Below are 16,409 nucleotides of genomic sequence, written 5' to 3' on the forward strand. Positions count from 1 at the left end.
AAAAATGGACATACGGAATACCCGTGTGAAAGAGGCCTAATTCAGATGCCTCTGGTAGGTTCTTCATGTTACATGATGCATAACTAAACACAAGAATAAAACTGTAATATATTGCAGCTCACTAGTCCTTAGATGGGGTGGCTGCATTCCTTTTCTTTTTTCCCTTTTTTTTCACCTATTGATCCTGCCAATAATGCACTTCCTGTCCTAGGGTGAAAACGCCCACTGTATCTATGGAGGGGCAGCATTGTCACCCTAGGATGGAACCACAGAATATCTCCCCCATACCATGACATAGTGGGGAGGTGTTTGTAGAACTAGATGGAAACACTGTAACTGATAAGAGTGAAGTCCAGGAAGGTAAGTATTTATTGAACAGATATAACAAAACGCTTTCAGTGATATATTAAACAGACCTAAAAGACATACACTTTAAACATCAAAATATTAGAGGAAACAGCTGAGCTGATTTTACCATGTGCTGAAAGCTGCACTGACCCTAGGTTCACACCTAAGCGTTTTCCTCAGGGTTTTGCAGAAACACAGTACAGTCCATTTAACATGACTCCTATGGGACAGGTTCACATCTTCGCGTTTTCACCCGGTGCATTTTTTGGAGAGGGTCAGGGGCTTTTTTGAACACAAAAAGTTGCGTTTTTGGTTCTATAGACTTTAATGGAAATGCTGCAGAAAAGCATGTAATGCGTTTTTGCTGCATTTTGCATTTTAAATCTGCCTAGCAACAAGAAAAAAAAATTAAAACGTGGCAAAAACACAGATGCAAAATGCAATGCAGAAACTGCTCAAACGCAAACTGCATAGGTGTGAACCTAGCCTTAGCATGTGTCCTCCACCAACTGCATGAGTTTAAGGTATTAAAATCACCTCCTCAGGTATTATAAATATTTAGGCTGCTTTCACACCAGTACGATACATTGTGTTTTTTACTGCGTTTACTTGGCGCATTTATCACATGGCAGCGTAGGGCAGCCCATTCACTTACACATGACAAATGCACCAAAGTAGCTCGTACATTTTTAATTTTTTTTGCAGTAAGCAAAGTGTGTTTTGTTGCATGTTTTCAGCAAACAACCTGCGGGACTGCATTGGGATGCCTATAATGGCATTGCAAGCACGATGCATGTTGGCTGCGTTTTTCATGCATTTCTGCTAACACAAGCAGAAACATGAATTTATACTTGCATTCCTGGAATCCTTAGGTATGAATGCAGTCTTGGAGTCCTATACTTGTTTTGAGGAGTCCTGAAAGCTCATTTCTTCCTGGGTATGGTCATGAGATGTATACCACATCATTGATCATGTGGCTGCTGTAGAAGGGGATAAGAACTGTTTAAGCAGAGCTGCTGATTGGCTGTCTTTTTCCTGACTGTCAGATCCTCTTTAGAAGAGATCATGTGACCTGCGGCGGAGGAGAGAAGACGTGCACATGACGTCTGGGTGATACTTCTGATGGTGATTATAAAGCCCCAAAAAGTATACAGGTGGTGGAAATCAATTTACAGGATGAGAATCAGTTTCTGGTTGGCAAATGACAGCAGAGATTTAGCAAAGTGTTACTAAAAATGCTCCTATATATTCTATACCAGTGGTCTCCAAACTGTGGCCCGGGGGCTGGATGCGGCCCTTTGCTTGCCTGTATCCAACCCTTTGGACACTATACTTTCCACTGATAAAAGGCACAATTCTGCCAACTGACATCAACAATAGGGCACCATATCTCCCACTGATACCAACAATGGGGCACTCTTGCTCCCACTGATACCAACAATGGGGCACTCTTCCTCCCACTGATACCAATGATGGGGCACTCTTCCTCCCACTGATACCAATGATGGGACACTCTTCCTCCCACTGATATCAATGATGGGGCACCATTTCCCCAACTGATATCAATGATGGGGCACCATTCCTCCCACTGATACCAATGATGAGCCACTCTTCCTCCCACTGATACCAATGATGAGCCACTATTTCTCCCACTGATATCAATGATGGGGCACTATTCCTCCCACTGATACCAATGATGGGACACTCTTCCTCCCACTGATAACAATGATGGGGCACCATTCCTCCAACTGATACCAATGATTGGGCACCATTCCTCCCACTGATACCAATGATGAGCCACTCTTCCTCCCACTGATACCAATGATGAGCCACTATTTCTCCCACTGATATCAATGATGGGGCACTATTCCTCCCACTGATACCAATGATGGGACACTCTTCCTCCCACTGATACCAATGATGGGGCACTCTTCTTCCCACTGACACCAATGATGGGACACCATTCCTCCCACAGATACCAATGATGGGGCACCATTCCTCCCACTGATACCAATGATGGGGCACTCTTCCTCCCACTGATGCCAATGATGGGCCACTATTTCTCCCACTGATACCAATGATGGGCCACTATTTCTCCCACTGATACCAATGATGGGCCACTATTTCTCCCACTGATATCAATGATGGGGAACTCTTCCTCCCACTGATACCAATGATGAGGCACTCTTCCTCCCACTGATACCAATGATGGGGCACTCTTCCTCCCACTGATACCAATGATAGTCAATCTTCCCAATGATACCAATTATGTGGCACAATTCCTCTCCTTTATACCAAATGTGGCACTCTTCTTCCCACTGACACCAATGATGGGACACCATTCCTCCCACAGATACCAATGATGGGGCACCATTCCTCCCACTGATACCAATGATGGGGCACTCTTCCTCCCACTGATGCCAATGATGGGCCACTATTTCTCCCACTGATACCAATGATGGGCCACTATTTCTCCCACTGATACCAATGATGGGCCACTATTTCTCCCACTGATATCAATGATGGGGAACTCTTCCTCCCACTGATACCAATGATGAGGCACTCTTCCTCCCACTGATACCAATGATGGGGCACTCTTCCTCCCACTGATACCAATGATAGTCAATCTTCCCAATGATACCAATTATGTGGCACAATTCCTCTCCTTTATACCAAATGTGGCAATGTTTGCTACCACTGATTCCAGTAAAAATTTCCACTGCCGCTGGTTACAGTCTGGCCCCCCTAAAGTCTGAAGGACAATAAACTGGCCCTTTGTTTGGGAAGTTTGGAGACCCTTGCTTTATACATATACAATCATTATTCTAAACATCTAAACTTATTTCATACTTCTTGAGAATATTCTGGAAGGGAACTGATAGGAAAGTATTGAATACTATCGATGGATTCCAATCTAGACGGCATGGATCACTAACATCTGGACAGACATATAGGGGGGAATTTACTAAAACGTTAGCACTCACAATGTGTGCAGCTGTGCATGGTAGACAATCATCTTCTAACTTCAGTTTATAAGCTTTGGCAATAAAACCTGGAAGCTGATTGGTTTCTACGCACCAGATTTTGCACACTTCAGTTTTAGTAAATAACCACCACAGTGCCACCATTTGGATTCAGTGGAGAATGCAGTAAATCCACCACTTCTCAACAGTAACAGGACATCAAGGGGCCTGTTTATAAATTGAGCAGATTCTGCCAGATTAATCTACTTATCTTGCACGTACCAGCATCTCTAACAGCAATGAAAATAACCCAGAGGGATGTACACGTAGACAGAAATAGCTAATTTATGTATAGCCTCACCCTTAGACCAGGCGTAATCCAGTAATACCAGTAGATAAGTGGCGGGAGCTTTTGCAAGGTGGCAAATATTTTTGTAATTGTTCCTTTACATTTTGTGAGTTTATTCAGCTATTTATGGACTGCTTTTGATGTCAAGATTTCCTTTTTTATGTTTTCACACACTTAGGGAAGCACAGATAAAATGTAACATAAGAAGTGATGTGGTGAGACAGTTGTCCATGTCTATAAAGAAGTCCTGGGGTTTACCCTCAGTGGCCGCTCAGAGCTCAGAAATGACATGTGGTCACCCAACTGTTACATCTCAGGGCTGTGGCCATCATTGTTAACTGGTAAACCTGGTGAAGTCCCACTACATGGTGGAGGAATCCTTTAAGAATTGTCCATGTATCTGCCTTGGTTTTGACTTTTCGTATGGTAGTCTGCGTGGTGTGGAATAGTGGTGGAAGTCTCTCAGTAACAATACAGTCTGATCTGTGAGTGATGTACTCAGTTCTCATAGTGGATGTGTTTGGCCAGACAGCTGGCATTCATCTTGGTGTTGTAGAGCTCATCAAACATTCTGTTCTGCTTGGTGGAAAAATACTGTTTCCAGTCCCCGACAGTGCCTGTGATGGGAGAGAAATCAGGGATTACACTAAATAACAAGGTTGTTCCAACAAAATATCAGATTTCAGTTACAGGTGGAGTCTATTGAGCCATCTATCTTTTCAGGCTCACGTGGTGAGATTGTCCCACCATCATTGTTCTCTCCCATTTTGGATGTACATGGAGATGTGGAGATGCGTACATGTTCACAGTAATCACTGAACTTGACACAGTTATATAATTAAAGTGTTACTAAACCCCGGACCCTGCATTCACTATATCTGGTCTCCCACAATACACAGAACATGGAAATGCAATTATTTTAGTAAATATAAACTGCTAAATACATTTTCTCATCAGCAGTTAGAGCAGTCTTGTGACTTCTATCTGTGACCAGCCGAGCACTGGTTAAAGCTTGTAGGAGGAGTTTTCATTTTGCTCTAGGAGGATGCAGAACCCTTGACCTCTGTCTGGACAGTGCTGATTGGCCCTGTGCTGATCACAAGCACTCTCCCAAGAGAAAAAAAACCTCCCTAGCAATACGCACTAAACTGAGCATGTGCAGAATGACTCCATATGGTATATCTTATCAGGAGATAAGAGGGGGACACTGGAAGAAAGGGAGGATCAGATAAGTCAGGATCAAACAGCATTTTTACACAATGCAGAGGATTAACCCCTTAGGTTCCACAGTGAGTATAACAAGCATGCTTTACTGCATTTACAGACTGATTTTACTGTTGTGGGTTTTGTAACACTTTAAAGTGTGGCAAATACACTGCAATTGCAACCTGTATTTGGGGTGCCCTGAACTTTGCAATGCCAACCACTGCAGATCGCAAGGGCAATGTGTTTGGAATGAATGTGGAAAACGTGCAGGGAACATGGGTTTCCCACACTGCGTACCAATGTTAACAGGCCCTAAGAGAGTTCCCTGCTCCATTAGCCTGGGTTACAAAGGACTGCTTCACAGTTTTAGGGTCTTTTACACTAGAGTGCAGTGCGGGAAATCTACATTCCTGTGCAGTTTTCCGCACCACATTCCAGTTGTACTGCCCTTGCAATCTGCTGCAGATGTCAGTGCAAAGTTAATGACACCCCAAACACAGGTTGCAAAAATTATTGGGGGGGGGGGTGACACCATATTTTACTGCACCAGGTGACACCAACCCTAGTGATGGCACTAGCTGAGATGATGTTTCCAGCCTGCTAAAGTCAGGAGGAAGCATTTCCTCAGTGTCCACTCACCACAGTGATCAGACTGCAAGTTGCAAGTCACAAGGTGAGAGGTTGCAGCACGGGGCTAATTTGTGTCAGATATTTGTAAACACAGTGAGGAACTGCAAATGCTCAGGATTTCCATGATTGTGTCATCTCAGAGGCATCATTTCAGTTCAGAATAGATACTGACCCTGGATGATGCCTGAACAAAGATGACATCACATTGTCGGGGGGAGTGCTGTAATCCTTGGGAGAGGTACCTGCAAGTGTTACTTTAACATATTACTCACGTAGCATGAAAATGTATAGGTACACATTAAGTTTAGAAAAGATCAATCTCTAATCAAGCTTATTCTCCAACAATTCCTGGAGATTTGGTTCAGAGGAGGATTGTTTTTTTTTTTTCTTCCCAATATTAGCTTACAAAAGTAACAAATTCCTTCCTGATCTCATCAAAAATGCCCCGCCTCCACCCCAGGCCAGGCAGTTCAGTTCAACACTAGTATTTTTACTCATTTTAACTCAAAAAATCCTGCAGTCTGCTGAATTGTCACTATTGAGGTCATAGAAATATTCCTTCCTTCAGCCCCATATTGACACCAGGCAGACAAAGCCAGTCCAAGCCATGAAGACTTCAGGCTCAATTCACAAACTAATACATCAGCAAAAGGATAACAAGAATACAAATGGTATATGTGACTCATTTTGATGCCAAAATGGTTAAATAATATTTTTCCATTTATTCTAAGTTACACCTCCGTGCACTGGGTGACATGCAGATACTAGGGTCAGTAGGGTCAGATGCTGATTTACTAAAACTGGAGAGTGCAAAATCTGGTGCAGCTGTGCATGGGAGCCAATCAGCTTCTAACTTCCGCTTGTTCAATTAGGCATTGACAAAAAAACTTGGAAACTGATTTGTTTCTATGCAGAGCTGCCCCAGATTTTGCATGCTCCAGTTTTATTAAGTCAACCCCACAGTAACAAAAGTATTGGTATACATTATACATAGCTATTGAAGTTGGCCACTAGAGGTCCCCATCAGATATTCAATAGCCTGCTATCAGTCCCATTCACAACTATCTGTGTTTTTTGCAGTTTTGTTATTCATTTGTTACTTTGTTTTAGCTGTACACATTTTGATATATATTAACATTTAGAATCATTTGTATTTGATTTGCATTAGATTATTTACCTCTTCATACTCCTAATTAAAGCTTCTACTAAATTGATAGTAACAGCTGCGACTTAAATGAAGAAAGGCGGCGATTTACTCCAACATGGTTTCCTGTTGGGCTACTTAAAAGAAAAGCTTTTTGACCACACTACTCCTCTGGGTGACAGGATTGCACTTATTATGAACATTATTGCATTTAATTTACTTTAATTTAAAGCGATATATATATATATATATATATATGTTTTTTTGTTGTTTTTTTTTAAATAATAAACGTCATACTTACCTGCACAGAGCAGTCCTAATCCACCTCTTCTCGGATCCCCCACTGGTGTTCCTGGCCCCTCTCTCCTCTCTAGTGCCACCATAGCAAGCAGCTCCCAAGTCACTGCTGTGTGTGTCCATTCACACATGGAGCATGGCTGGGCCCTGCCCCGGCCCCCTCTATTTGCTCATTGGCTTACTGACTATGATTGACAGTAGAGGGAGTCAGTGGGGCTCAGGTAAATTTTACGGAATGCAAATTTTGGAGGAGCTGCTGCACACAGAAGGTATTTCACCTTTATGCATAGAATGCATGAGGGTAAAAAAACCTTGAGCCTTTACAGCCACTTTAATAAATCTCTACACTGAATCGTTTGCACTCTCTTTATTTTTTGTTACATGTACTTGGTCAGCGGGATTCACTCAAGGTCCTGTCCTCTCTGCAGACACTGGTTGTGTGGAGTCTTCTTGGGTCACCCCATGGGGATCAGAGAGAGGTTCTACTTGTCTGCACCAGATTCACAGTTACCCCTAGAAAATCAAGCAGAGGTTCCTATGGTCTTCCTAGAATGTAAGGGTCACCCCAGAGGGGTCAGGGAGATTTTCCTATCATGTGCTCAGAATTTGGGGTCACCACTGGGAGTCAGAGTGGGGTTCCTAGTCTACTCAGTATTTGGGGTCACCTTAGATGGGTGAAAAAGAGACTCCTATTATCTGCCAGGATTTTGGGTCACCCCAGGGGGGTCATGGAGGAATTCCTATGGTCTGCCCAGGATTCAGGCTCACCCACCTTTCCGGAAAATCAGTCTGCGGTTAGAGGTCAGAGAGCAGACGGTGTGATTTGGGTCGCTTATTTCATTCTCCACATTGTTCTTCATCTCGGAAAATGAGGTTTTCTTGCAGATTTCATGGATTTCGTTGTCATTGATGTTTATTCCCAGGTAAGAGCTGATCGCCCTCAACGATTTAAAGGGATTCTGAAAGGAAGGATAAAATATGTTAAGGGTGGAGTCACACGGGTGTCATCGATTGTTCACAATAATTTATATTACCACTATCAGTTGCTGGAGCACTAATTATTTCTGATTGGCTACTAGCAGTCACTGTGTATGTTACTATTAAAAGTACAATTTGGGATTTGTCTCACCAGACACAGATGAAGTTATATCAAGTTTGAAAAATTATCCAATCAGGCGGTGCCTATCACACATCTATAACATGACGTAAAAGATCAGTACTTATCTACTAATCATCAGACAATTGGACAAACCTTTTTCATGGATTCGTAGTAGAGGAAGAGAGTTCCCATCTCATTCTGGTGCTCCTCCCAGCTCAGGATGTGGTCAAACCAGGATCCACATACAACTGTGATACACAAAGGAAGATCAGTTACATGTGGAAAAAGAAAAGATGAGGGCAACTGCAGATTCATTATACAGAAGAACATCTTATTGTACTAAGACTTGCCATAGACCTGAGATCTTCATTAGTGACAGTGATAGTCTGTTGGTGGACACACTGCAACCAGACAGACCAACCAACCAGCCTTGGAAGGAATAGTAGAGGGAGAGTATTGATTGTCGAATTTCTGATCCTAGACAGCATCATTATGTCTTTTAGACTGGCCAACACATACACTATATTGACAAAAGTATTGGGACACTCCTCCAAATCATTGGATTCAGGTGTCCCAATCACCTCCATGGCCACAGCTGTATAACAATCAAGTCCCTAGGCATGCAGACTGCTTCTACAAATATTTGTGAAAGAATGGGTCGCTCTCAGGATCTCAGTGAATTCAAGCGTTGTACCCGGATAGGTTGCCACCTGTGCAATAAGTCCATCCGTGACATTTCCTTGCTAATAAATATTCCACGGTCAACTGTTAGTGGTATTATAACAAGGTGGAAGCAACCGGGAACAACAGCAAAGCAGCCACAAAGTGGTAGGCCATGTAAAAGGACAGAGCGGGGTCAGCACATGCTGAAGCACACAGTGAGCAGAAGTCAACAACTGACTGCAGTCCTGATCAATAGCCTTCAATACTGATTTTCACTCTCCAATTCAAATTATTATCTCTCCCATATTGGTTATTACCTTCCACTACTAATGATAACCATCCAATATTGATTATTACCTCTCCATTATGGCTATTATCTCTCCAGTGTTGATTATTACCCTCCAGTACCAATGATTACCTCCACAATGTTGATTATTACCTCTCCAGCACTGTTTATTACCATTTAATACTGATTATTGCCACTCCAGTAATGATTATCAGCTCTCGATTACTTATTAATACCTCTGCCATCTAGACAGGCAGATTATCAGTATCTGACATATCCTCACCTGCAGTCAGACCAGTATATAATAATAATTTTATCATCAGAAGACTGCGGAAACAAGGTATAACGACGGTCAAAGTCAGGTCCGCGTTCCTATCAGTGTGAGACCTTTGGGCAGTCACTCAGCACCCGAATGTTATATACCAGAGAACAGACACTTCTGTCCCTGGAGCATTTAACACCATTCATTATCTTTATAGTGATTCGCTTTCCAGGGAAAATCAGAGACATTGATAGACATTTCAAATCTGATTTATAACACAACTAAGTACTGGCAGCACTTCATTACCACACCAAAAGGGTCCCTAAAGGTGGAATTCCCCCACAGGGGGGTCAAAGAGCCCCTGATATCAGTCCCATCTTCTAATTATAGGGGATGGGGCTGCTATTGGACCCATGGCCGCCCCTAAGGTCATGGAGCTCCAATATTGACTCCATCCTCTAATTGTTGTCAGTAGCAGACTGCTACTGTGCCTATGGTGGCCCCCACCTTCACCCTGCAAAAAACAGCCGTCACCCTGAGAAATGCTGGTTTCCCCTCTCTCCACCCACAAAAACATCATTGTGTTTATCACTCAGAGCACAGGGCTGATTTACTAAAGAAGCCAATAAAGCTCACTCTGCAAAGTGGATGCAGCTTAATGAACAAAGCAAATTTCTTTTCAATCCAAGACAGGAAGTTGAGGAATATCTCCCAAAAAGGACACATACCAAATATAAGCTTTGCAAGAGGTTTAACCCTTTCATACTCTATTCAAAACAAAGCCATAAAATATGGCTCTATTATATGATCATTTATTTCCTGCTTCCTTTTATGAAATCTAATAAAAGGAAAACGCTGTATGTGATGTCATGGTTCCTGCCACAATCAGTAAAAAGATAAGATCTGTATACAAGCCTGTACTCCCTTCTCTGCCATACACTATATATATGTATATATATATATATATATATATATATATATATATATATATATATATATATAATAAAAATCTGCAGCAAGAAATAGCCATTATCAGTCACCTTGTCCATGCAGGAACATATCGAAGTACGTGCTCCACGCATCAATGGTGGGTAGGTTGGGGTTGTCTCTGTAGTAATGGAATAAGGAGACGGCCGTGTCTTTGGGGTTACGGATGATGTAGATGGCCTGGAATGTGAAGTCACAGTCATATCATCAGTGACATTTAAATAATAACACAAATACTGTATATGACATAATTATTCCTTAACATGTAAAAATATAATATTCCTTTGATATTATGTGACATCTTTGATACAGTGGCCATTAGAAATTCTGAAAATGGTCAGGGGGTTCTGATACGTAATTACATCTAGATGTGTGTGATTCTTTAAGAGAAACTCAACAAGAATTGTTCAGTTGTTCTATTTATTGTGTCAGCTGTCAGCTAGTACTATTCTCGTGAGGATGGACATCTCTGGTGCCACCAGATTAGAGTGCAAGTTCCTATGATCAGGGATCCACATGTGTCTTCTCCAGTATGTAGATGTCTCTTTGTATAGTTTCCTTCCTAGTTTTTGGTCTCTTGATTTGTCAGTGGGGATGATATGACTCCCACGTATACGCAAGGGAGTTATTTATACTGGCACTGTGTCGAGGATGTGTGCAGAGCTGCTCATGCGCAGCTCAGTGTACATTTAATAGAAGATTGTGAATAGGAAGGCAAGTTGTTTTTTTTTGTTTTGCCCCATGCGAATGAGGCCATACTGTGAGTAAAATCTGTAATGAGAACAGAGATTTACATCCCAACACAAACTTTATATTGTACTCCAAAGAAGAGAACAAAAGTGAGCACAGTTCTTGCTTTATACCTTCCCTCCACTCTTGGGAACAAGCACATAAGTCCTCTTCCCTGACAGGGATAAAGAACACAAGGCATCCTCTGATTGGACGTGGGGGAGAGGAGGGGCAATGACGATCTCCACGTCATCCAGTTAGAGAACATCTTGCATTTATTGAAAGAAATACAAGGCATCCTGTGAACTGTGGCAGTGCTGAGCGAGCTACGCCCTGTGATCAGTGTGCAGTGGGGCAGCACCTGGAAGACTGCAGTGATCGCTGTAGTAGCGCCAACTACTACAGTAATTGTCAGCTTCCGCCATGGCCCCTCAGGTAAGAAATATGCATGCTTACATTGTGCTATGCTGGACCAAAGTAAGTATGCAATGAAAATTATACTTGGAGCTCAGCTTAAAGCATACATTTGCCTTAGGTTCACACCTAAGTATTTTCGGCAGCATTTCGCAGAAATGCAGTACAGTCCATTTAACATGATTTCCTATGGGACATGTTCACTTCTGCTTGTTTTCCCCCGGAGCGTTTTTTGGAAAGGGTCAGGGACTTTTTTTCAACGCAAAAAGTTGCGTTTTTGGTTTTATAGACATCGATGGAAATGCTGCAGAAAAGCATGTTGTGCGTTTTTGCTGCATTTTTAATGCGTTTTAAATCTGCCTAGCAGGAAGAAAAAAAATGAAAAAAAAAACGCATCAAAACGCGGAAAAACATATCAAAAACACAGGTGCAAAAACGCAACTGCAACGCAGAAATGGCTCAAACGCAACCTGCATAGGTGTGGACCTAGCCTTAAAGCTGAAGTTTAAAGCCTTAATTAAAAAAAAACAAGGATCGGTACCTACATTTAGTTTGAAATTTCCCTCCCTTGTGCTGGTGTCAGCTGTGCTCTGTCTAGGGCCCAGGGACCTCATCAAGAGTGCTGACTATGCCTGCCCTTTCCACCCCACCTCCACCATTCATAGAAGCTGTACTATAAGATCCATGAATGAAAGGTGTTCTATGAATGGAGAATGAGCAGATGAATGAAAAGTCTTAATAAAGCACTTTTCATTCTTGGAAGCTTTAGTACAGCTTCTATGTATGGAGGAGGGGGTGTAAAAATCTGCATTTTTGACGAGTGCCTGTCAGTGCCGGAACAAGGTCATTTAGCGTCCAGGCAAAGATGCCTAATGGTGTTCCCCTTGTTCTCACAAAATGTAGGAGCATTATGTGTCAGCAAAAATCCCCTCCCCCAGCTAAAAAATCAAGCACTAACCTTCACACTTACCCCCAGAGCTTTTTTTCAGCGGGAAAGTGAAGCAACACAGTTCCAGCCCCTCCAGCACTGGTTGTATGTAATGGCAAGGGGTGCTGGGGTGTGCTGGAGGGTCTATTGATGCTTGCTGCTAGGGGATCTATTGTTGCTGGAGGGAATCTATTGTAAAGTAGGGGGTCTATTGTTGCTGGTGGGGGATATGTTGTTGCTAGGGGGGAGGTCTTATGTTTCTGGGGGGCCATTTGTTGCTGGGAAATAACTACTGTTGAGGGAGGGGGTCTATTATTGCAGGCTGACAAAGGGTTTAGAAATATGTTATTGCTGCTGGGGGTCTATTGTTGCTGAGGGTCTATTGTTTCTGAGGGATCTATTGCGGAGAGTCTATTGTTTCTGGGGGATCTATTGTGGCTAGGGGAACTATTATTGCCAGGGGGGTCTATTGTTGCTGAGAGTCTATTGTTTCTGGGGGATCTATTGTTGCTAGGGGAACTATTATTGCCAGGGAGGTCTATTGTTGCTGAGAGTCTATTGTTTCTGGGGGATCTATTGTGGAGAGTCTATTGTTTCTGGGCAATCTATTGTTGCTAGGGGAACTATTATTGCCAGGGGGGTCTATTGTTGCTGAGAGTCTATTGTTTCTGGGGGATCTATTGTTGCTAGGGGTACTATTATTGCCAGGGGGGTCTATTGTTGATAGCTGCAGAGGATCTATTTTCCTGCTTTTCTTGTTATCATTAACAAACTCCAAATTACTTAGCACAACAATATGATACTTGGTTCTGGTCAAAATTCTCTGCAAACAAAAATACCCCCTCTTCCAGTACAAATCCCCCCTCCAAGCTGAAATCCTCTCCTTCCCCAAATCCCCTGTCTTAGCACAAATCCTCTACTCCTCAAATTTTCCTCCCTCCAAATCCTCCTCTCCCAACAGAAATCCCCCCCCCCCCATCCCCACTCCCCCCAAATTTCCCCTTGTAGCTCCACTCCCCCCAATCGTCCCTACTAGCACAAATCTTTCCCCCCAAATACCCCCTCCTAACACAAATCCAGCCTCCAAGTACAAATCCCCCCTCCAAATCACCCCTTGTAGCACAGCCCCCCAAATCCCCACTACACCCAGGGCAGCCGCCCCTCCTGCCCACTCCTTGTCCCAGCCCTGGTGCCTGTGACAGGTCCATCAGCTCTATTAACCCCACAGCACTGGGAGATTACAGCTGCAGAGTATGGGGAGTGATTTGAGCTAGGATAGCCAGCACCAGCACAAGCAACACCTTGCATTAAATGTACTGTAAGTACCATCCCTTGTGCTGATTTCTAAGTTATTTTTACCTAAACTTAGACTTTAAAGATATGAGGATGAAAATACGATGATCTTTTATACATCTTTGCCTCTAGGCCATAAGCAACTAGACATTAACTCATTCACTGCGGTGGAGCTGCTGCCTATCTTCTGTACATCTACATATAATGTCTTCTATGTCTCACCTTGCATTTCTTGGCCTTGAAGTCTCGGGGCAGCATGTCGTAGCCGAGGTGTGTTGGGATGATCCTCTTGGTGGTGATGTTGTTTAGTTCTTCAAGTTTGGAGATGTCACCGAATTCAATGGGCGAGGTGAGGGTGACCTTAGAAGTGTAGAGGTGCTTCATGATCTCCGCAAGCCAGTGAGTACCTAGGTGACCAATAGTTAACAATAAGTATCACCTACTATGTATAAAGTAGTTCCAGTTCAAAGGAAGCCCAACAGCCTTTTGAAAACGCAGGTCCCCTAGCCATTAATGCAATGCTTTGCTAATCTTCAAGTCTTTTTGAGCTGGAATGTGAATACAGATCAGTAGTTGTGATATCACTGGCTACATATTTCTCCTGGTTCAGCTGCCAAGGGCTTTAGAGAGGGGTACTTATGTAGGATGCAACACCCTGCTGGCCCCTTCCATCAGCCATGATCTGCCAGCATTTCATAGAGAATCACAGAGACCCAGTGATGACATCAAAAAGCATGTTGTGAAAAGGGAAAGGTTTTATTAAAATGTAATTACCATTTTGATGGGAGGAGCAGAGTACCCAAGGAAGGTAAAACATAAGCAAAATAAACTCCAGCTTTAAATAGCCCAGAGCAAACTGAAGAAGGTCTGGTTTGGAAGAGCTTACAGTCCAGCTGGAGGTGCTGAAGCTCTTCTGATCATATACACTTCCATGACACACTTTTTGGTGATTTTGTAATTAAAGAGCAAATTGCGTTTTTGTTTTTTTTTCATTTTCAGTATCATTTCAACCATACCAATTTATTTGAAATGCAGAACTTCGGCCAACCCAGTTTCTTTGTTATTTAGATGGAGTCTGAACCTCTATTAGGTTTGGAATTTCCTCTCCTTTCCTGTCACCCAATGTGACACCCATTGCTGTGTTGTTAGCCCAGTGTCCCTTCTCATTATTTATCAATAAAGCATCTAATATAGAATCCTGAGAGGGGAAACAGTTCATTTCACAGTAATGTTCTAGGTTTCACCAGCTCAGGAAATGAAGGGATACCTCTCCAACAAGACCTATATCAGCTTTATCCCCCACCTACTTCCTCTAAATGAAATATAAAAAAAATATCTGAAGTTTCTCTTTAGTTTAAAAAAAAAAATCTATATTTTGGTTCTAGTAAAATTATATTTACAAAAAGCCAAAAAGTTTTTTTTTCAGCTCAGTTATAACTTTGGTTTCCGTGAGTTTTCACGAAACAGATGGCGCTGATCACGACAACATCAGGAACATTATGCAGACATGTTTCCATATATTTCTAAAATAATACAGATATTTTTCAAATAATTAACAAAAAAAAAAGTTAGAGAACAGCATTGGTGTACCGGATTTGGGATAGGAAACGAGAAGGATGTCATCCTCCCGGGCCTGGAACGAGTCCAGACATTTCAGGAGCTCGGCTGAGGAACGCATAGTGAAGGGGATGCCATTGAAGATGTGGATGAGGTCGCTGTGGGTGGACATGGTGGAAGACTGGACCTGCGGATGGTTGTTGGATGCTCTTCTGAGATGAAGCAGCATGGACGGTGCTTGGGATTAATATACAGGCAGCCGGAGGCGGTCGTTGGACTGTGCCCAATACTTTGATTACAAACACAACTTATCAGAGAATTTTATGATCATTTATGGCTAGATAATTGGTATTTATTGACAGGTTCCTAATCAAATATGGCCCATTATAAACATTACAAATTGAAATGACTTGTTGGACCCGAATGTAATAATTACATAAATGTAATGATGGCGCAAACCTTTTGACCCTATAAGGTCCTCTTATCAACCAAATTTGAAATAACTGTACCCATATCTCAGTGCAGAGATCCTGTTCTGGTCATGTGATAAGAAATAGAACTAATTATAGTCATAAGAGAAAAAAAAGGTTTGTCCCAGACAAACGGCGCGGCAAAATGAATCACATAATGATGATTGTTCATTTGGCTGTGTCACTGTGACCGCAGCACAACCAACTGCTTTAACCATTTGCCCTCCAGAGGATTTACCCCCCTTCCTGACCAGGCCATTGTTTGTGATAAGGTGCTGTATTACTTTGACTGACAATTGCACAGTCATGCAATGATGTACAGAAATCAAATTTCTGTCCTTTTTTCCCCACAAACAGAGCTTTCAGTGGTATTTGATGGCCTGTGCGTTTTTTATTTGTTGCGCTATAAACATAAAATGATGGACAATTTTGAACAAAAAAAAACAATATTTTTGACTTTTTGCTATAAAACATATCCAGTAAAAAAAATTTAAAAAATCAAATTTCTTCATAAATTTAGGCCAAAATGTATTCTGCTGCATGTCTTTACAAAAAAAAATCCCAATATGAGTAAATTAATTAGTTTATGTGAAAGTTATAGTGTTTACAATTGGTGGTATATGTACTGGAATTTTTATTTTAATTTTTTTGTTACTAGTAATGGTGCCGATCAGCGACTTATAGCAGGACTGCGGCAGGCATTCTGACACTGGGGGGAACTAACTGCCACTGACATCCCAATGACACTAATACAGTGATCAGTGCTAATAAAAAGTACTGACAC

The 16,409-nt window shown here is 42.2% G+C and overlaps 1 protein-coding gene across 1 annotated transcript; it reads right to left on the reverse strand.

Moving 5' to 3' along the window:
* Nucleotides 1-351: 351 nt before the first annotated feature.
* On the reverse strand, nt 352-15,360 carry LOC149452700 (sulfotransferase 6B1-like). The gene is made up of 6 exons (XM_089689138.1): nt 15,189-15,360; nt 13,821-14,005; nt 10,288-10,414; nt 8,190-8,284; nt 7,710-7,896; nt 352-4,277 (listed from the first exon to the last, which is right to left on the reverse strand). The coding sequence occupies exons 1-6, from the start codon at nt 15,325-15,327 to the stop codon at nt 4,159-4,161; spliced, it is 852 nt and encodes a 283-aa protein (XP_089545264.1). The 5' UTR covers nt 15,328-15,360; the 3' UTR covers nt 352-4,158.
* Between the last annotated feature and the right edge of the window lie 1,049 nt (nt 15,361-16,409).

This window comes from Staurois parvus, unplaced genomic scaffold (assembly GCF_062004578.1).
Source record: "Staurois parvus isolate SC_StPar_1 unplaced genomic scaffold, SC_StPar_1.0 ptg000469l, whole genome shotgun sequence".
NCBI lineage: Eukaryota > Metazoa > Chordata > Amphibia > Anura > Ranidae > Staurois > Staurois parvus.

Excerpts from the sequence above, each read along its gene's own strand:
- LOC149452700 (XM_089689138.1), bottom strand. The coding sequence starts at position 15,327 with ATGTCCACCCACAGCGACCTCATCCACATCTTCAATGGCATCCCCTTC. Across the intron at positions 10,415-13,820 it reads TCAAGGCCAAGAAATGCAAG|GCCATCTACATCATCCGTAA; the intron begins GTGAGACATAGA and ends TTCACATTCCAG. Across the intron at positions 7,897-8,189 it reads ACTACGAATCCATGAAAAAG|AATCCCTTTAAATCGTTGAG; the intron begins GTTTGTCCAATT and ends CCTTCCTTTCAG.